The 20,451-nt window shown below is 43.6% G+C and overlaps 3 protein-coding genes and 1 pseudogene across 5 annotated transcripts; 2 read left to right on the top strand and 2 right to left on the bottom strand.

Annotated features, from left to right (window-relative positions):
• Positions 1-2,745: 2,745 nt before the first annotated feature.
• LOC135643616 (protein DWARF AND LOW-TILLERING-like) lies at positions 2,746-10,238 on the bottom strand. 2 transcript variants are annotated; one of them, XM_065160792.1, is made up of 3 exons: positions 10,122-10,238; positions 4,441-7,881; positions 2,746-4,338 (listed from the first exon to the last, which is right to left on the bottom strand). In XM_065160792.1, the coding sequence occupies exons 2-3, from the start codon at positions 5,045-5,047 to the stop codon at positions 3,095-3,097; spliced, it is 1,851 nt and encodes a 616-aa protein (XP_065016864.1). In that variant the 5' UTR covers positions 5,048-7,881; positions 10,122-10,238; the 3' UTR covers positions 2,746-3,094. The 2 variants fall into 2 exon arrangements, with proteins under 2 accessions (XP_065016864.1, XP_065016863.1); XM_065160791.1 differs by having other exon boundaries at positions 2,746-7,881.
• LOC135643617 (protein yippee-like At4g27745) lies at positions 8,076-10,237 on the bottom strand. The gene is made up of 2 exons (XM_065160793.1): positions 10,122-10,237; positions 8,076-9,807 (listed from the first exon to the last, which is right to left on the bottom strand). The coding sequence occupies exons 1-2, from the start codon at positions 10,212-10,214 to the stop codon at positions 9,580-9,582; spliced, it is 321 nt and encodes a 106-aa protein (XP_065016865.1). The 5' UTR covers positions 10,215-10,237; the 3' UTR covers positions 8,076-9,579.
• Positions 10,239-11,474: 1,236 nt separating the features above from the next.
• LOC135643518 (oligopeptide transporter 7-like) lies at positions 11,475-14,969 on the top strand. Its single transcript, XM_065160565.1, has 7 exons — positions 11,475-11,620; positions 11,687-12,189; positions 12,271-12,368; positions 13,002-13,571; positions 13,677-13,932; positions 14,015-14,197; positions 14,287-14,969. Exons 1-7 carry the CDS (start codon positions 11,566-11,568, stop codon positions 14,899-14,901), a joined length of 2,280 nt encoding a protein of 759 aa, XP_065016637.1. The 5' UTR covers positions 11,475-11,565; the 3' UTR covers positions 14,902-14,969.
• Positions 14,970-15,097: 128 nt separating this feature from the next.
• On the top strand, positions 15,098-20,399 carry LOC103991083 (heat shock 70 kDa protein, mitochondrial-like; annotated as a pseudogene). The gene is made up of 6 exons (XR_010498285.1): positions 15,098-15,403; positions 16,390-16,466; positions 16,590-16,668; positions 16,769-17,333; positions 17,368-18,004; positions 19,110-20,399. The product of XR_010498285.1 is annotated as a heat shock 70 kDa protein, mitochondrial-like (transcript).
• The last annotated feature ends 52 nt before the right edge of the window (positions 20,400-20,451 follow it).

Raw genomic sequence — 20,451 nt, 5'->3', positions numbered from 1 at the left:
CACAGATGGAAAGAGTTGTGTTGGATGCCACTATCCATGTTCTAAAGGAAGGGTGTTAAATAGACAGATTTGATCAAGTAGGCCATGAAAGTGTTTGATGAATTGTTCCATAGAAAGTGATAAGGATGCTTGTAGCACAACAAGAACACACCCACACCACTTGGATCATTATACTGAATTGAATACTCTCATAAATCTCATTTGTTCTATCCTAGATTGGACTGAGCAACCCCAACACTGTGGATGGTGGATTACTTTTATGGAGTTGATCTGAAAACAGAGCTACAAATATCACATCCTTTTGGCCAATAAATTAGTAGGAATACCATGAACAACAACTCTCCTCTGCTCAAATGAGCTTTTCTTTTGAGTGCTCTGTTTCCTCCATCCTGAGTAGGAGGGAGACTGATGGGGACAGAGGGCATTTAGGGGACAGTGGAGTCAGAACTGGATGAGATTGCCGTCTTGTGCCACACGGTGGAAGCCTTATCCCCACAACAGAAGAATTTGATCATGGATTCTTCCATAAGAATAAGCACTTTATCTTAAGATTTTTGGATGATATCTTATGAAGTATATTTGTGCAGATTCTCAGGTGGTCTTTCATTGTCACCTCTCTCTCTACAGTGCAACTGAACATTCTTGATAATTCCATGCTACCAAACGGAGGAGGAAGACAGATAAGAAGATGATAAGCAGAATGCATGATTCTACCTTCTTCACAGAGCGAATTCTCTCTCACAGAAGTTATTAATGGAAGGTTTCCTGGTCCAGAAACTTTTTGGACAGGAAATAAACTCAGTCTCATCAGGAATAAATCATGGAATAGGAGGATGCTTTTGCCAATATCTCCCAGAATCATGAATAATGACAAGCTTGGCTGGCTTCCTGCCACAGGCAGCAGGTTGATTTGTACACCTCCATCTCCACAGCTCTACAGCTATGAGCTCCATTAACTAAGAAGGGCACTTTATGATCTATACATGGAAAGGAGATGGCCACAAGGATATCTTCTAAGCAGGAGATGGCCACAAGGATATCTTCTAAGCAAAAGAATCCATTCCCAGTTGCGTGGATCCGAGTCATCATATGACAGACTCTGTCCCACCCATCTCTTCTTGTGGCCAGCATTGAACAGAACAAGAAAACGAGAAGACAATGCTACGACCATTGCTGTTTGGCTTTGTCTTGACACTATGATTTGCTGAGGAAGCAAACAATGAAGGAATCCTACACAGTTTTGAATGTACTACTGATCAGTTTGACTTATCCAAGAAAGGTAAGAATGCTGCAAAAACTCTAATTTTTGCCGGTGCCTTTGCTGGCTCATCTCTACTGGTAGGTGCTGAGACAAGTGCCTGTTTTTACTGATGAGAGATGTGTTTGTGTGCTACATTTCTTGATGAAATAACAAAAGTAGATCTCGCTGATGGTGGTTTCTTTGACATCCATCTCTCTTCTTGTAGGAGGAGAGTTAGGCAGCAAAGATTCCATTACAGAGTTCAGTGACAGGGGAATTCAATGGTCTTCTGCAACAGTAGTGTTTTCTCCTCCTCTTCATTTGTTTGCTGCATCAAGATGTCATCTTGCCTTTTCTAGAGTGACAGCCATGAATAGTTAATAATCAACATGATAACAGTGATCTTCTCGAGATGTTAGCTTCTTATCACCTGTTCTTGTTCCTTGTTCCCCTTATTCATCTACTACAGAAGAAATGACTTGGCAAAGAATTTTGGGCTGGCCTAGGATTGCTTCAAAAATGTATGTTATGAGGCAGATCTAACTTGCATGGAACAATTACTGGTGGTCACAAAACCAAAACTTCAATAGCATATCAGCAAAAGACTTATTGCAACTCTGCTAATACTGCACAGATAATGATTTTATTTTCGCAGGTTTATATATTCTATGGTAGTATACTCACATACTCATTAGTTGCAGCTAAATTTTATCTATTCTCTGATTCCAGCTGAAGAGATGAAGTTGATATAGAGATCAATGATCAATCATGTGAACTCAGCCCCTTCTTTCATTGTATTATTATTACTTCTTGGCACATAACATACTTTTATCTCAACCACAGATGAAAGCTGGTGAGTTGTGATTCATCAATGAATTCTTCTAACTCTTGCAAAGATAGTTCAATCAACTAATGAGCGTTTAGTTTAGTTGATTGAATCATATACACATCAGGTAACATTTTGCCAAGTTCATTAATACAATGCAGATATCGAAATGCCAATCCTATTGCTTTCTTCCTGCTCTAGATTATTTAAAGATGATGTACAACAAGTTTTTCCTCCAAAACAAATGAAATCTTACAATGTCCCTCGCAAAAATATAGTAAGCTGTATTCGACAACCATTTCTGATTTTTACAGCAGCAAAAAAAGATAATTTCAACAAGGGGAGTAGTGCTTCTCAATGAGTATCACAAGATTGTTTGACTCATAAGTTCTCTATCTGCCAGCTTATAATTTCAGAAAGTCAAAGTGTGTTTGACAAATTAAGAAAAGGGTTGACTTTGTATCACATCAAGACATGATTTCTGAAAGTTATCTTCCACAAAGTGTGTTTGATAAATTAAGAAAGGGTTGACTCTGCATCACATCAAGACACATGATTTAGTCAATGTGATGAGTGGATGGAAGTGTCTGTTAGGCATTAGAATCTAACTGGGCAAATCATCCACTCATAGAACAGAGCACCACAGAAGAGGGCATAAGAAACTTGGAAGACACACACAGAAACAATTACTATCCATTTATAACTGTTACTACCATCAACATGAAGCAATGACAAGAATGATGTATTGTGCTTCTGCAGCTACACTAGAGGAAATAATCAAAGAATACTATACCTATCCTCAAATTCTAATGGAAGCAACTATAAGGTAATCTGCTGAGGACCTAAATTACAATCATTTTGAACTTCTGCAACATATATGGGGAGCCTCAGCCACAAAAGAATCAAAGAATTGCAAAAGAAGAAAAGCAAATAAAGAATGTCTATGTTGTGTGAATGGTAAAGAATGGACCTGTTCATGTCTGGAAGTGTATAAAGAATCCATATGAGAGTGATGCAGAAACCACCAACTAGCTTGGCTGAGACATGGAGGAGCTGCCTGCAACATCTCTGGGAGCCCATGCAGAGACCGTGTACAGAGGCTGATCTAACCACATGAGAGTGAGTCCATCACCTTCCCCTTGCTTCTCTATGCTGTACTTCTCACAGGAGTACATCCTCAGGATCATGCGACTCTGCAGCATCTCCCTTTCTCCAATTCCCAGGCATCTGAACCCACCATCCTCCATCAGCTTGCTCCACCCGTCGAAGCCCTCGTGTCTCTCGGTTCTCTCATCCCCTTCACAAGCAACTATGTTTCTGATCTCTTTGGCGAACACTTCTTCAACCTTGATCCTGGCCTGGCTGTCCTTGGGCAGGGCATCATCCATGGAATCGAAGATGGCCGCGTAGTAGCTTAGTGATCTGGCCAACCTTGTCTCCCAGTTAGGCTCGTTGTGCTTTGCTTCTTGTTCTGCCATGACGACGATCTCTGGGTGTGTGCTCCTTATCAGATCCAACAGATCCATGAAAGCCTTTCCGCTCTCGTCGTAGAGTGCCTTGTGCATCGTCAGAACACAGTTCACCGCGAGGCACTCCTCCCTCTTCACATGAAGCATCCAAAGCCTCACATCTTCCAACCTGTCCACGACTGCATGGAACTCGAACGCAAGGTTGAACGACTCCGCGAGCCTCGCAAGCCTAATTCCTGTGTCCTGGAGGTCCTGTCTAGATTCGCCGACCCCGGTGATCCGGACGTGGCTCGGAGGATTAGGCCGCCGAGAAGCCAAGCTCTGAAACAAGCTCGGCCACTGCAGGCCTTGCTTGATGTTGAAGTCTATGATGTGCACTCTGTCTCTTCCTTCCAATGCCTTCAGCAACCTCTCGTTCAGTGTGAAGTGGAGAAATTTGGGAATGGGACTAACACAATCGAGGAGCCGCAGCGCTATAGCATTGTCGTCCTCGGTCGGGTCGAGGAGGCTCCTTGGTGGAGCAACAGAGAACATGTGAGGGCGGAGCCTTGCGACTCTGAGTGCCAAGGCCTCGGTGTAGTAGGCGACCACCCGGTGAATGGGGGTTCCCTGTGGGGTGGCCATCTCTCCGAGCCTGGCCAAGAAAAAGTTCATGGCTTCGTAGTTTCCTGTGCTAATGGACTCCGCACACGACGTGAGCAAGCGCACGAGCTCGAGACCCTGCTGCTCCGTCAAGCTGCCATCTCCGTCGCCGCCTGCGTCAGCAACACCGGAAGAACAAGGGATCCGAGACCCGTTCGATGCTGTATTGCCAGAAGAATCCTTTGTTGGCTCCGGAGAAGAAACGTATGCGGACGACGACGACGAACTCGAATCAGACTGGGACTTGCCGTTTGGATTTTCACCTGTGCTCAAATCATTGTCGGGGCCGGAGGATCCTCCTACCAAAGTATGGCTCGAGGACGACGGAAGCGGAAAGCTTGCTGCTGTGGGCACGAGGAACACCTTCTCCCCTTCCACCAATGGAGGCTCCTGGGTGGACTGAGGGAGCCATACCTCGCCCTCGACGTCGACCAATCCCGCTATGCCGCCGGTCCTCGTCCTCTTGGCTCGGTAGTCGTCGCACGAACCCCTCTCATGGAATCTCTTCGAGCTCCTCCGCCGCTCCCAAGGTCCGCCGTGGCCTCCATCGATCTCTCCGGTTCCTCCCCACGAGGACGTCCGAGCCACCATGGATGACGATGAAGAGTGTGTCACCGGGTTCCGCCTAAAGGAGCAGCTGGTACCCCGAGCCTCCGCCGTGGGCTTCTCCACCGACAGCGCCACCCTCAGGGGATCCTTCCGGGAGGCAAAGCCACAGGGCAGGTCGAGTCGCTGGGTACCCATCTTCTGCTGCTGCGGAGGGCAATGCTTCTCCTGTAACTGGAAATGGCAGGCTTGCAACTGCACGGAAGCGTCGATCCTCAACTTGTGCCTCGGCGACAGCAGCGTCGATGAGCACCCAGCCAACATCCTCTACTCCTCGTCCAACTCTGCTTCTTACTCAGATAAAACGATGCAAATTCTTCCTATCGTGCTGTGTGTGCCGCCTAATTGCTTCAAAAAATTAGTAAAAAAGGCGATTTTTTTTATTCGAGAACAGAGAGAAAGAGTGGAGGAGAGATTTGAAAGCCAAGTCAAAAAGAATCAAAGAATGGTTAGAAGAACAAATCTTGATCCCAAAACATTAGCGGGAGGAGCCAAGCACAGAGCCATGGACGTCCCACAGCGAAGCTCGTGCGGATTCCCCGGTAGCCATGGGAACCTCTGAGGCATCACCAGATATCTCCGCGACCTCCATGATTCCAGAAACCAAACCCAAAAACAAAGAGGAGAAGAGAAAAATGTAGAAGGCCGACTTCGAATTCAGGTGTATTTGGAAAACATGAGGAAGATTAAAGAAGCAACGAAATCAAAGATTATTCTGTGTGTTCTTCTTCTTCTTCTCCTCCTCCTCCTCCTCCTCCACCTCCGCCGCTGCTCCGCTACTGTGCCGGGCGAGTGAGTGTGCGACGGACTCACCGTTCCATGGAAAAAACGCCAACAGCTGCCAAAGTGGGATTCCCGGCACTGTCGGCTTGACGACGGGCGACCGCCCGATGTGGATCGGACGGAGAGGAAGGCGGGGTTCGATTCCGACCGTTGCGAGTGGTGGTAATCATAACGCCTTTTGCCAATATGACCGTTGCCGTGACTGTTGCACCCGGCTTCCTCGCGCGGCGTGACTCGCACGTGCCGCCTCTCCACGACCGTTGCATGGAAGCAAGAGTTGGGATCCGCTGTGGAGCCACCGTCACGCGGGCGACCAATGTTGCAATAGACTCTTGACGCGCAGGGATATATTATTAATTTTCTTTAATATTTGACATATGTACTAATGACAATCCTGCAACCTAATAGCAGTGAAAATTTTGCTTCAAAAGCAAAATAATATGGTTGGGAAATCAATACTAATCACAAGCTTAAGCATGATGCACCTCCCACTAAGCCATAAATTTGCCAAATCAAAGTTAGTAACAAGATACACTTTTTCATAATGAGATCAAGAGCAAGAAAAGATAAGAGTAAATCTACAGACATCCAAGAGAATTTGATAGGCCAATCCTGAAAAGATTATGTAAGAAAAGAATTTATATAGAGCTTAATGTTTTGGAATAAATATCTATTAGTACAGTAACACTTGAGTTTCTATTAAGAATACAATCACTGGAGAGTTTCACCTCCAAATAAATAATAAATTCTCCTCAAGCCCTAAGCAAACTATTGCAATTATAGCTTCTTGATAAGATTGAGAACTGAGGTGGAAATCTATAACCAGATATGTGTATACAGTCTATTCCAGAGAATGCAAAGATTTTAATGCTAGACTGTCTTAAACAACATTAAAGAAAATATACCTTTCTTTTGCTATAAAGTGAATTGTAATCTGAGTACACTTAATAGTTTCTTGTTCTGAGATTAAAAATAATTTCACCATGCCATGGAGAAGTTGGTGTTACAAGACTGTAGATCATATTTGGTTTCTACAGCAGTTGATGTTCAATAAACATTTTTTCACTTCTAACTTTTTATCTTAATCTCCCCATGAAGAGCAAAAGAGAATAGATGACAACTTGGAGTAGAAAAAGGAGCTGACACAAGTGCATCATTGTGAGATCAGATATTACCAAAGCAAGATAACAAGGACACACTCCTAGTCTTACAAAAAGAAAAAAGAAGCATTCATAGTCAGTCATAAAAAAGCTAAGTATCAGCTAAATTAACGCTTAGGTTACCAAAGACTTGGAATTTGCATTACCATGGTGCATCAACTTCCTGGAATTCAACAAATTCAAGGAATGAGTTATATAACTTCCATAGGGCACATAGGAAGAAGATGATAGTCAACAGTCAATCAATTTCAAGCTAAACTGGAAGAAAGAAAGGAATTGTACTTTAACAATAGCTGCTGCAGGGAGTTCACCAGATGTCAAGAGCAATAGCCAAAAGATGCAACTTATCAAAACTAGACCTTGACTAAAACATCTTGTTAGCATTTGATTCCAACCCTTCCAAGTATCATGCAACATGTCGATACGATCTTAGACCATTTTATGCGTGTTTTGGTGACTGGTGAGGGTGTTTTCTCCTTTGATCTATTAATCAACTAATTGTTGAAGAGAGACATCCCAACTCAAATTATTATTGTTCAGAGAGGCATAGTTATTTTATCTTTTGACTATAATGCACACCGCTCCAAATCAAATATAATAAAGTGACAATTGAGACTAGTTAAGCAGCTAAACTATATGAAGCTAAAGCTCATTGTTAGGCAGATTGCAGCAAAATAAATCATGAAACATTACTTAAACGCATATGCCTAACCGATAAGCAATTGTTTTCATGGTGGCAGGACCGACATCTCCGAGACCACAAGTCTGGTATTTATATAAAGTTCAACAATCGTCAATTAGGCGACATTTCTATGCACAAGAATATATGGCTCTATCAGAGGATTCAGATCGCAGAGACAACCGTCTTATGCAGACAGGGAACTCACATCAGAAGCTTCACCAACACATCATCCATTTAAACTCTTACTACCAGTTCTCCTTGATGATTCTTAGCTTCTCAAACACGAACTTCCCTTCCTTATACTTCTGTGTCTCTTCGTAAGCTCTTTCATACTTCCATCCCAACACCTCACCACAATCACGGCAGTATATATCAGCAACTGTATGCAGTCCTGTCATTAGCTGCCTGTCTTCCTTTGGCCCCATAACAATGTTCATGGCATGAGAAAAGAGAAATGCATGCCCATTTCTCCCCTACAACACATTTAAAGCATGTAGAACAAAGATCATAAAATCAATTCATCAAATGTGAGAATCACCATATGGAGGACGCAAATAAAGAATTGATTGACCTAAAGAGCAGTCCCCTTTGATCATGTCAAAATGCTAGCTTCAAACAAAATACTAAAGATGAACACCATGAATCTCCAAAATCAGCAAAAAAAAGATTCGATTCAAACACCGGGTTTCACTATTAAGCAAATGCGTGGAGTTGAGACCACAAGTCTGGTATTTATATAAAGTTCAACAATCGTCAATTAGGCGACATTTCTATGCACAAGAATATATGGCTCTATCAGAGGATTCAGATCGCAGAGACAACCGTCTTATGCAGACAGGGAACTCGCATCAGAAGCTTCACCAACACATCATCCATTTAAACTCTTACTACCAGTTCTCCTTGATGATTCTTAGCTTCTCAAATACGAACTTCCCTTCCTTATACTTCTGTGTCTCTTCGTAAGCTCTTTCATACTTCCATCCCAACACCTCACCACAATCACGGCAGTATATATCAGCAACTGTATGCAGTCCTGTCATTAGCTGCCTGTCTTCCTTTGGCCCCATAACAAAGTTCATGGCATGAGAAAACAGAAATGCATGCCCATTTCTCCCCTACAACACATTTAAAGCATGTAGAACAAAGATCATAAAATCAATTCATCAAATGTGAGAATCACCATATGGAGGACGCAAATAAAGAATTGATTGACCTAAAGAGCAGTCCCCTTTGATCATGTCAAAATGCTAGCTTCAAACAAAATACTAAAGATGAACACCATGAATCTCCAAAATCAGCAAAAAAAAGATTCGATTCAAACACCGGGTTTCACTATTAAGCAAATGCGTGGAGTTGAGACCACAAGTCTGGTATTTATATAAAGTTCAACAATCGTCAATTAGGCGACATTTCTATGCACAAGAATATATGGCTCTATCAGAGGATTCAGATCGCAGAGACAACCGTCTTATGCAGACAGGGAACTCGCATCAGAAGCTTCACCAACACATCATCCATTTAAACTCTTACTACCAGTTCTCCTTGATGATTCTTAGCTTCTCAAATACGAACTTCCCTTCCTTATACTTCTGTGTCTCTTCGTAAGCTCTTTCATACTTCCATCCCAACACCTCACCACAATCACGGCAGTATATATCAGAAACTGTATGCAGTCCTGTCATTAGCTGCCTGTCTTCCTTTGGCCCCATAACAATGTTCATGGCATGAGAAAACAGAAATGCATGCCCATTTCTCCCCTACAACACATTTAAAGCATGTAGAACAAAGATCATAAAATCAATTCATCAAATGTGAGAATCACCATATGGAGGACGCAAATAAAGAATTGATTGACCTAAAGAGCAGTCCCCTTTGATCATGTCAAAATGCTAGCTTCAAACAAAATACTAAAGATGAACACCATGAATCTCCAAAATCAGCAAAAAAAAGATTCGATTCAAACACCGGGTTTCACTATTAAGCAAATGCGTGGAGTTGAGACCACAAGTCTGGTATTTATATAAAGTTCAACAATCGTCAATTAGGCGACATTTCTATGCACAAGAATATATGGCTCTATCAGAGGATTCAGATCGCAGAGACAACCATCTTATGCAGACAGGGAACTCGCATCAGAAGCTTCACCAACACATCATCCATTTAAACTCTTACTACCAGTTCTCCTTGATGATTCTTAGCTTCTCAAATACGAACTTCCCTTCCTTATACTTCTGTGTCTCTTCGTAAGCTCTTTCATACTTCCATCCCAACACCTCACCACAATCACGGCAGTATATATCAGCAACTGTATGCAGTCCTGTCATTAGCTGCCTGTCTTCCTTTGGCCCCATAACAATGTTCATGGCATGAGAAAACAGAAATGCATGCCCATTTCTCCCCTACAACACATTTAAAGCATGTAGAACAAAGATCATAAAATCAATTCATCAAATGTGAGAATCACCATATGGAGGACGCAAATAAAGAATTGATTGACCTAAGAGCAGTCCCCTTTGATCATGTCAAAATGCTAGCTTCAAACAAAATACTAAAGATGAACACCATGAATCTCCAAAATCAGCAAAAAAAGATTCGATTCAAACACCGGGTTTCACTATTAAGCAAATGCGTGGAGTTGAGAGACCGCAAGGAACAGAAAAAAATTAGGTTTGCAGCGTCTGTCAATCATTATTATCTACGACAAGAGCTTCACCTGGAAAGCCTTCGATATGATATCGTCATGAAGGCAGACATGGTTTCCGCAATGACTGCAGCTGTAAACTCGAGGCCCGACCATTTTCGCCATCGATCGCTGCCCCCAGGTCCTCCACTGTTCTAATCAAGCACACACAACAAGAACACACTTTTAATAATCTAAACCATCAAGAAGGTAAAGAACATCAAAACACACCAAAAAAAATCCTAAAAACCCCCAACAGAAACCACAACCTCAATCGACAATCGGGGAGGAAAAAACTGACCTAAAATCGAGTTTCCCAACCACAACAATGTCCAAAACAATATTTGTGTGTATATATATATATATCGACACCGCCGCCGCCGCCGCCGCCTCTGATAGATTATCTGAGGCAAGAATTGGAAGCCAGAGGATAGAGACGCGGATAGATCGAGAACAAGAAAAAGGGGGAAGGAAAGTGAAAGCGACGGGCAGTTGTTGGTAAATGGCAAAATTAAGAAAAAATAAATAAATTCAGAGGAAATATATATTGAATATAAAGTTAGTTGATTTGGTAGTTGGAAACCACAAAATGTTACATGTGATATGATTTCCTTCGTTATGACATTTCTCGTGTTAAATAATTATTTTTATAAGAAAATATTTTAGACTTTTGAAAAGGATAGAAACTGTGTTATGAAAATAGGAAGAGTCAAAATTGGATTTTTTTTTGTTTTTTCTTTTTCGAAAATCACCCTTATCTTTTATATACGCTTTAAAATGAAATTTTAATTAAATATTATGATCAATTAGCTCATCCATCAGTCAAACTGGTGATACGGTGCTCGTCTGGACGAAGGAGCCCGAAACCATTGGCCATCCCTCGTGATAGGAGGGTGGAAGAAGGGGCGGTGCGAATTCCACGCACAATGAAGGCTGCCTACGGTACGAAGCGAGGAGGAAGGGGTGGCGGAGACTCCACGAAACGTCCTGTCGTCTTTTATCGGCAGTAGAATCTCTCTTCTTCCTTCTCTGCCTCTTCCCTTTCCATTAAGACTGGCAGATAGGAATGGCTGCTGGGGGCCATCTGCTCCCTTCTCTTCCGCCAAAATGGAGGCACAGATGATAACTACAGAGGATAGATAAAACACACACAAAATGCTCATCCCGAACTATACGACGCAAGCGATGGACAATGGAACGAAACACCACCATCATCATCACATCACAACCTCTCTCTGCATCAAGCATGTCTTTCACTACATCCGTCTACTTCTCCGCACACTCCACTCTCCAAATGAACTCCAAGAAATGCTGGCACGTGAACGACATGTGCATGTCTACATCCACACACACATCAGCTTTAAATGTAGCCAATAATAGTAATGATACAACGCCATATCCTCCTCCTTCTGCACATACAATCTACAAAGAGAAGAGCTAAAGAGGAGGAGGAAGAGGAGAAGGAATAGCTACCAAAATGGACAACCCCCAAGAACGAGAAGAGGATCCCAACCAGATCACAGCTCCTCTGCGTACGTAACCTTATCGATCTCTCTTTCTGTCACCCGCTTCTTCTCTTATCCTAACTCACCATGCAGTCGTCCCCTCCGATCTCCCTACCGCCGCCGCTTCCTCCTCCTCGCCTCCGCCGGATCAGGTGGAAGAGGAGGAGGAGAACTCACCCATCGAGCAGGTGGCACTCACGGTGCCGGTGGAGGACGACCCCACGATGCCGGTCCTGACCTTCCGCATGTGGGTCCTCGGCACCGCCTCCTGCGTGCTGCTCTCCTTCTTGAACCAGTTCTTCTGGTACAGGAAGGAGCCGCTCTCCATCACCTCCATCTCGGCTCAGATTGCGGTGGTGCCCCTCGGCCACCTCATGGCCTCCACCATCACCGACCGCGTCTTCTTCAAGGGAAGCCGGTGGGAGTTCACGCTCAACCCGGGGCCCTTCAACATCAAGGAGCACGTCCTCATAACCATCTTCGCCAACTCCGGCGCCGGCAGCGTTTACGCCATCCACGTCGTCACCGCCGTCAAGATATTCTACGGAAAGCACATCACCTTCTTCGTCTCCCTGCTTGTCGTCATAACCACACAGGTCCCCATACGATCCGTTCACACTCCCTTGCTGCCTTACCTTGTTTCCCGGTTGGTCAAGATCTCCACGTGATGTTGCCAGGTTCTCGGTTTCGGGTGGGCGGGGATATTCCGGCGGTACCTGGTGGAGCCGGCGGCCATGTGGTGGCCGTACAACTTGGTGCAGGTCTCTCTGTTCAGGTGAGAGGGACGAATCTCCGATCTCTTCTCATCTGCCATCGACCTATTTCGATCTTCGTAAGAATCCATTTACTTACCTTCTCTTGTCTAATATGATAAATGGACAAGACAAAAGACTGGTTGGTAGTGATGATGATTGCTACTGGCGGTCCAATCAACCAGGAAAATTAATTCCGATTTGCATCTACTTGGACATCTCATCACAACCAAGCATAATTATTGATCTTAATGATAGTAGTCTCTATGTGAATTAGATTTAAGCTGTAGTTATTTTCTTGTTTCTTGGATGAAATCAACTTCAAGAGCCACTCTAGTGCAAGAGGTAGAATATTACATCCCAATTGCTCAGATCTGACAAATTGCTTGTGAGTTGGTCTGTGAAAGCAATAAAAGGACACAGTTTTTCTTCTGTGATTGCAAAACTACAAATTCATACCTAATATTCTGTAGATCGTCTGATATGAATTTAGAAGATCTTTTCACTGTATTATCTCTGGATCTTTGGTAAAACCTTAGGAGCTCCCGGAATATTTTTCTCTACTTTTTTGGATACTTGAATCATTTGTTTCAGAAGTGAGACTCACCGGTGCAGTTGCAGACGACGTGAACAGTTCGCCATCTGTCCCCATGCAGGGCCCTGCACGAGAGAGAAGATCGAGCCAAAGGCGGCATGACCCGGAACCAGTTCTTCATGATGGCCTTCATATGTAGCTTCGCCTACTATGTCTTCCCGGGCTACCTCTTCTCCATGCTCACCTCCCTCTCTTGGATCTGCTGGATCTTCCCCCACTCCATCCTCGCCCAGCAGCTGGGTTCTGGTCTCTACGGCCTCGGCCTCGGCGCCATTGGCCTTGACTGGTCCACCATCTCCTCCTACCTCGGCAGCCCACTCGCCAGCCCCTGGTTTGCTACCGCCAACGTTGCCGCTGGCTTCGTGCTCATCATGTATGTCGTCACCCCAACCGCATACTGGCTCGACTTGTACGACGCCAAGACCTTCCCCATCTTCTCGGATGGCCTCTTCACGTCCACGGGGCAGAGTTACAACATCTCGAGCATCATAGACTCCAATTTCCACCTCGACATCGAGGCCTACGACAAGAACGGTCCGCTCTATCTGAGCACCTTCTTCGCGGTGACTTACGGCGTCGGCTTCGCATCTCTCACGGCCACCATCTCTCATGTCCTTCTCTTTCACGGAAGGTAATTAATCTTTGGCACCACCAGAATTGCTGACGGTTCCATGTACCGACAGATGAGTAGCAGAGATTTCTACGTCGTATGACCTAGTTGACTGCGTGTCCACAGCGAGATATGGCAGATGAGCAAGTCGGCATTCGAAGAGAAGAAGATGGACATCCATACGAAACTGATGAGCAGATACACTCAGGTCCCTCAGTGGTGGTTCATCGTCATCCTCGTCGCCAACATCGCTCTTACCATCTTCGCCTGCGAGTACTACATCGATCAGCTCCAGCTGCCCTGGTGGGGTGTGCTGCTAGCCTGCTTCATTGCCATTTTCTTCACGCTTCCCATCGGAATCATCACGGCCACCACGAACCAGGTGTGTACTCGCTACTCCTTGGCATGCATCTCCTTCACCAAGTCAACTAATCCGATTGATTCTCTCTCGATCGATGAAGTAGACGCCAGGCCTAAACATCATTACAGAATACGTCATGGGGTACCTGTATCCCGGCCGCCCGGTCGCCAACATGTGCTTTAAGGTATACGGCTACATCAGTATGACACAGGCGTTGACTTTCTTGCAAGACTTCAAACTGGGGCACTACATGAAGATACCTCCCCGAACTATGTTCATGGCTCAGGTTCGTCTACCGTTCCTTCTTAGGTTTCACCACACGATGGATCTTCAAATCTCTTTGACATGCAGAACCCGCCTTAATGATTAATGTAGGTTGTAGGCACCTTAGTTGCGGCAATCGTTTACTTGGGCACAGCATGGTGGCTCATGGAGACCATTCCCAACATCTGCAACACCGAGCTCCTGTCTTCGGACAGCCCATGGACGTGCCCCAGCGACCATGTGTTCTACGACGCGTCCGTCATATGGGGTCTCATCGGCCCTCGCAGGATCTTTGGCGACCTCGGCACCTACTCAGCCATCAACTGGTTCTTCCTGGTCGGCGCTGTGGCGCCGCTGCTCGTCTGGCTGGCACACAAGGCCTTCCCAGGCCAGGACTGGATCCGTCTCATCAACATGCCCGTCTTGATCGGCGCCACCGGCATGATGCCGCCGGCGACGGCTGTAAACTACACCACATGGATCATCGTCGGCTTCTTCTCGGGCTACGTGGTCTACCGCTACCGGCGCGACTGGTGGACGCGGCACAACTACGTGCTCTCGGGGGCTTTGGATGCTGGCCTCGCCTTCATGGCCGTGCTGCTGTACCTGTGCTTGGGATTGGAAGACATCAGCCTCAACTGGTGGGGGAATGACTTGGATGGCTGCTCTCTGGCTTCTTGCCCCACCGCCAAGGGTGTGATAATTGAAGGTTGCCCTGTGTCCTGATCTCATGCCAAATTTTGCCTCGAAATGGCAGCATATATATAGATTGATTGATCGTTTAAAGTTGTGAATATGTATCAAAGACAGAGATTGGATTCGGTAGATATAAATAAATAATATAATATAACCGGAGACAGTGAATCGAATGGACCGGCTTTGGCCCGTTCTAAGATGCCGAAGTATCAGCGCGGTAAGCCGAACCCGGTCCATCGGTTCAATTGGCCTTGGGCCACGCCGCTCCATTTCCCAATTGGTCGACGGCCGAGTTGCTATTTAAGCGTCCGAACCGTGTCTTCTCGAGTGTTTTGCCTTCTCATCAGAGAAGCTGAGCGGAACCAAAGCCCTCCTCGGGCGATCGCCTCAAGAACCCTTGTGAAGCGCCAAACCCAACCCTCTCCCGTGGTTCCGCCTCGGGAGGAGATCGATGGCGGTCTCCGCAATGCTTCGAGCTCTGAGACGGCACGATCTGTCGCCGCTGCCCGCTCTGTTCTCTCGCCTCAGATTCGTGAGTTCCTTCTTGGATAATTTTCACCTCTAGAAGCGATTTGGATCTAGTAATCGTGATGAGGTTCAATCTATTGCTTTCCGGAAAAGTTTTGGTGTTGTTTTCGTAGGTGGACATCGTTTGGACGTTCCATTCACCTCCCACTTCGGATGTATTAGATTCACCTCATTTTGTGTTAGGGTGATATGCAATTTGTTACTATTGTTCATCATTTCTATATAGTTTATCTTTCTTTTTTCTGTTATGCTTTTATGCGTAGATGATAAATATAACAATTCCAAGTGATCTTGTCAATTACCAATGGGTGAAGTATATTTGGCATTTAGCTCAGTGTTTGCTTGATGATTTGAAGTTTCTGCGCATCATACTGTCTCTACCCATAGTATATTTGATTTTAGCCGACCACAGGAGTATGTTCTGAAATCAATTGTAGAAACAGGATCTTGTTGTCATGTGTATGACATGGTTTACCCTCAACTTAGACTGATCTTTTGGTTTCCATTGGAAATTATTAGCTAGCTGGGTAATGCCCCAACTATTTGGCTAATTAGTTAGCTAACATCTAGGCGGGTAATAGTGATAGTGGATGAATTTAGTCCTTGCATCACTGGGTTGTCCCCTTATTTGAGTATTAGTGTATCATTTTTGTTTCAGAGAAGCGTAGCAAAAGTTAATAAAGTACTTGAAAATTTTCCTTACTATTATGATGTGAGTAGCAAATGTTCACACTATGTGAAACATATTGATTGAATATTAATAAGCCAATCTCAAGATTTGTCATCTCTTAGAGCCTTAAATGGATGATTTGTTTGCCCAACATATGTACAGTGTATATATCTAAATAAATCTACATGGTATGAGAATCTTAGATATGTGAACTGCCCAAACATGTGAAGGTGGTCTGATAAGTGTTGGTGTCCACATGGACTCAACATGGATGTGATGCACTTTTTTGGACTTTTCATATTTCATCTTTGTTTCTGCAGTTATCTGGCAATGCAAGCATGCAGTTGGGTGCTTCTCGTCTTGGTCACAGAGGGGCTAGTTTGGTTAGACCCTTCAGGTTTCATCCTATGCATATAATGTTGAAGTACACTTTCAGACTATCTCCTTTAAGGTGATCACAGTACAGTTCTCTAGTATTCTTTGGTTTGTTTCACCAAGAACAAGTTTTTCTCCAATGCAGCTCAAAGCCAGCAGGAAATGATATAATTGGAATTGATCTTGGAACTACAAATTCTTGTGTTGCAGTTATGGAGGGAAAGGTGGCACCTCAGTCGTCTTCGCCAAAGTCCTTTTTTGCATATGATAATTTGTAAGTCTGTTTAAATCCACAAGATTATACAATTTTCTTGTTTATTACAGAATGCTAAAGTTATAGAAAACTCAGAAGGAGATCGTACCACGCCACCTGTTGTAGCTTTTAATCAGAAGGGAGAACTACCTGTTGGAACTCCATCAAAACGTCAGGCAGTGACCAATCCTACAAACACTCTTTTTGGGACCAAGGGACTGATAGGCCGTCTCTTTGATGATCCTCAGGCACAGAAAGAGATGAAGATGGTTCCTTTTAAGATCGTGAGGGCACCTAATGGGGATGCATGGTTGAAGCCAACGGTCGGCAGTATTCGCCCAGCCAGATCGGTGCATTTGTTTTGACAAAGATGAAAGAAACTGCTGAATCTTATCTTGGGAAGTCCGTGTCTAAGGCAGTTATCACAGTTCCTGCATATTTTAATGACGCGCAACGTCAGGCTACAAAGGATGCAGGGAGAATTTCTGGTGTTGATGTGCAAAGAATTATCAACGAACCAACTGAGCTGCACTTACTGACTGGCTGAACAACAAGGAGGGTCTCATTGCAGTTTTTGATCTTGGTGGTGGTATATTTGATGTTTCAATATTAGAGATATCAAATGGGGTATTTGAGGTATATTTTCTTTATGATCTCACTTCAATTTCAGGTCAAGGCAACAAATGGTGACACTTTCTTGGGTGGGGAAGATTTTGACAACGCATTGGTAGAATTCTTGGTTGATGAGTTCAAGAGAACAGAGGGAATAGATCTTTCAAAGGACAGGCTGGCTCTGCAGAGGCTTCGAGAAGCAGCTGAGAAGGTTAAGATTGAATTGTCATCAACATCTCAGACTGATATCAATCTTCCATTTATAACAGCTGATGCTTCAGGAGCAAAACATATGAATATCACTCTGACCAGATCAAAATTTGAGACTTTGGTTAATCACTTGATCGGAAGAACAATAAATCCCTGTAAAAGCTGTCTGAAGGATGCAAGCATAAGTACCAAGGATCTTGATGACGTTCTTGTTGGTGGAATGACTAGAGTTCCAAAAGTTCAGGAAATAGTTTTGGAAATCTTTGGAAAGATTCCAACCAAGGGAGTAAATCCAGATGAAGTTGTTGCAATGGGTGCTGCTATCCAGGGTGGTATTCTCCGTGGAGATGTTAAAGGGCTGCTCCTCTTAGATATCACTCCCTTATCGCTAGGTAATGAGACACTTGGTGGTATCTTTACGAGACTGATCAACAGGAACACTATCATTCCCACGAAGAAGAGTCAGGTAAGGTTCAGTTCAAATAGTTGAATTGAGCTTAAGTTTCTATTAGTCAAAACATGAAGTTATGCATATAGCAAATTTGGCAAAAAATGAAAGGTGACATCAAGTAGCAAAGATTCACTGTCTTTGATCTACACAAAATTATAAATACAAGTCCTTAGCCTTCTTTTTCTTATGGATCAAAGTCTTGGGAAAATTACTTCAAAACTCTTGGTTGATGGTACAGATACCCATGATCAAGGATGTGCCAAGCCTATTGGTTACTGGCACTAAACATATATGGATACTAGTCATGTGATCAAGTGCTGTCCTGGCACTAGATGCAGAGTCATGAATTCTGATTCACACACCATGCCAACCCGACACTGGTGTGTAATATTCTTGACTTGTCTAAAATGCCCTATGATATGGTTTCAAGACTAGGTATCTCTATAATCTTGACTCATTTAAATTATCTTAAGTTATGCCTTCAAGACTAGGGACATCTTGTTTCGACAGCACCTCTTCGTTGTTGGAAGACAGCTTACCAGACTTTTGGTGTAGACTCACGTGGGGGATGCTTATGCTTTTGTATGTTGAGTGTTTTAAAATAATATTTAACACACAGTATTAAGGTTTATATAATTGTAAAAAAGCTGAATTAGTTCCTGAATCATACATAATGTTTCTTAAATAAAATTTTCATATATCAATACACTAATCTTTATCTTTAATGTATAACCATGTCACCGTTTTCACATTTTTAAATATGTACTCAAGTACGCAACCATTTCGGATGATTCAAACCATGATACATCAGATCCTCCTAGCATGAGTACCATAGGTATGATTTAGAAGATTTAAAACAGATCAATATGTAATATCCAATATGCATCAAGGAACATATTAGAACTTAGTATTGTGACAGCTCTGCCTCCAGGAAGTTCAAGTTATATACATTCATGCAGCTATACTTTACTAGCCAATGTTAGGACATGATGTAGCTCAATTGTTAGAAGAAATTTAAAGATGTCTTTTCTTTTTTAACATCCGCTTTTCTGTTTCCTGATTTCTTGAGCAGCCCCTTTACCTACTTCTTTTTTAACTTAAACGATAGCCAAAGCCATTGAGATATAAAATTTGTTGAGATCAATAATCATTTCATCTTAGTCAACTTGAAGAGACTGACACAGATTTTTAACTCGCATTTTCTCTGCTGAATGTTGTATACTCTATATCAATGTATATTTTTCCTATATTTTGGTAATTCATTATTTCGGGTATTGTGACAGTCTCTGCTAAAGACAAAGCCACTGGAAAGGAGCAGCAAATCACTATTCGCTCATCAGGTGGCCTCTCTGAGGATGAGATTGAGACGATGGTCAAGGAGGCCGAGCTGCATGCTCAAGAACAGTGCTGACACCACAATTTACAGTATTGAAAAGAACTTAAGCGAATACAAGGATAAAATTCCGGCCAAGGTAGCTTCTGACCTACGCAAAGAGATGGCAGGAGACAAAATCGACAGCATCAAGGCCAAGCTTGATGCAGCAAACAAGGCAGGAAGTTCGGGCGGGTCATCATCTTCTGGTGGTTCTCAGGGTGGCGACCGGGTTCCGGAGGCAGACTACGAAGAGGTCAAGAAGTAGGGTATCTGACAGATGATTACAGCCCTACTATAGCAAGTCAACTCATCATGTGTGGGAGTTACTATCACCCTCATCTAATTTCGGACTCTTTTCTTTCGTGAAATAAGAAACAACGGTTTCTACTAGATAGTACTAACTCCTGTCGCTTGATCATTCTCCTCTCCAGGTAAATCAAGTGCCACAGGGTTTTGTTGTCGCGTTGGATTCCAAGCATTTCTGGTGCTTCCTACGGAGAGCTGATCAAACCTGCTGTCCCCCGAATAGGAGCAAATTGTGGACATTTCCCTGTCAAAGACGCAGACTTATTTGATTCCAAGATCAGGCACTATCCTTTGTCGAAAAATTCTTGTAGTATGTAATCATATGAGCGTTTGTTCTTGTTCATACAACTTGTCTCTTGATATCAGACACTTGAATTCTTCTCGTATGTATTCACTGTGAGTATTATTCGATCTCCAAGTCCCAAGAACTGCTCTCATCTCTACACTGGTCGACCACCATCAAGACTCACAAAAGTTAACGTGCCTTGTAACAAAACATGCAAAGACTATATGTATCGCTGATATCTGTAGAGCCCTCCTGAGAGAAAAAACAATGCAGATTGATCTTGTATGGATAGATTCATAACCTAGATGAAATGATGTGGATGCTTGTGGTTGTCTCGTTAGGAACAGAAGAGGTTTGATCCAGTTGGTGAAACAGTGCAGTAACAAAAGCCATGAGATTCTTTCGAGTCTAAAAGGCAAGTGCATGGTGCTGTTGTTAGATATGTTTGTGATCATAGGAATATGCTTAGTTTTCAGTTCGGATGACACAACGCAGCGAAGCCAAGTCACCGCAA

Source organism: Musa acuminata, chromosome BXJ3-7, assembly GCF_036884655.1.
Source record: "Musa acuminata AAA Group cultivar baxijiao chromosome BXJ3-7, Cavendish_Baxijiao_AAA, whole genome shotgun sequence".
Classification (NCBI taxonomy): domain Eukaryota; kingdom Viridiplantae; phylum Streptophyta; class Magnoliopsida; order Zingiberales; family Musaceae; genus Musa; species Musa acuminata.
The sequence above is the reverse complement of the archived record's forward strand: the minus strand, read 5'-3'. Positions and strand labels throughout refer to the sequence as shown.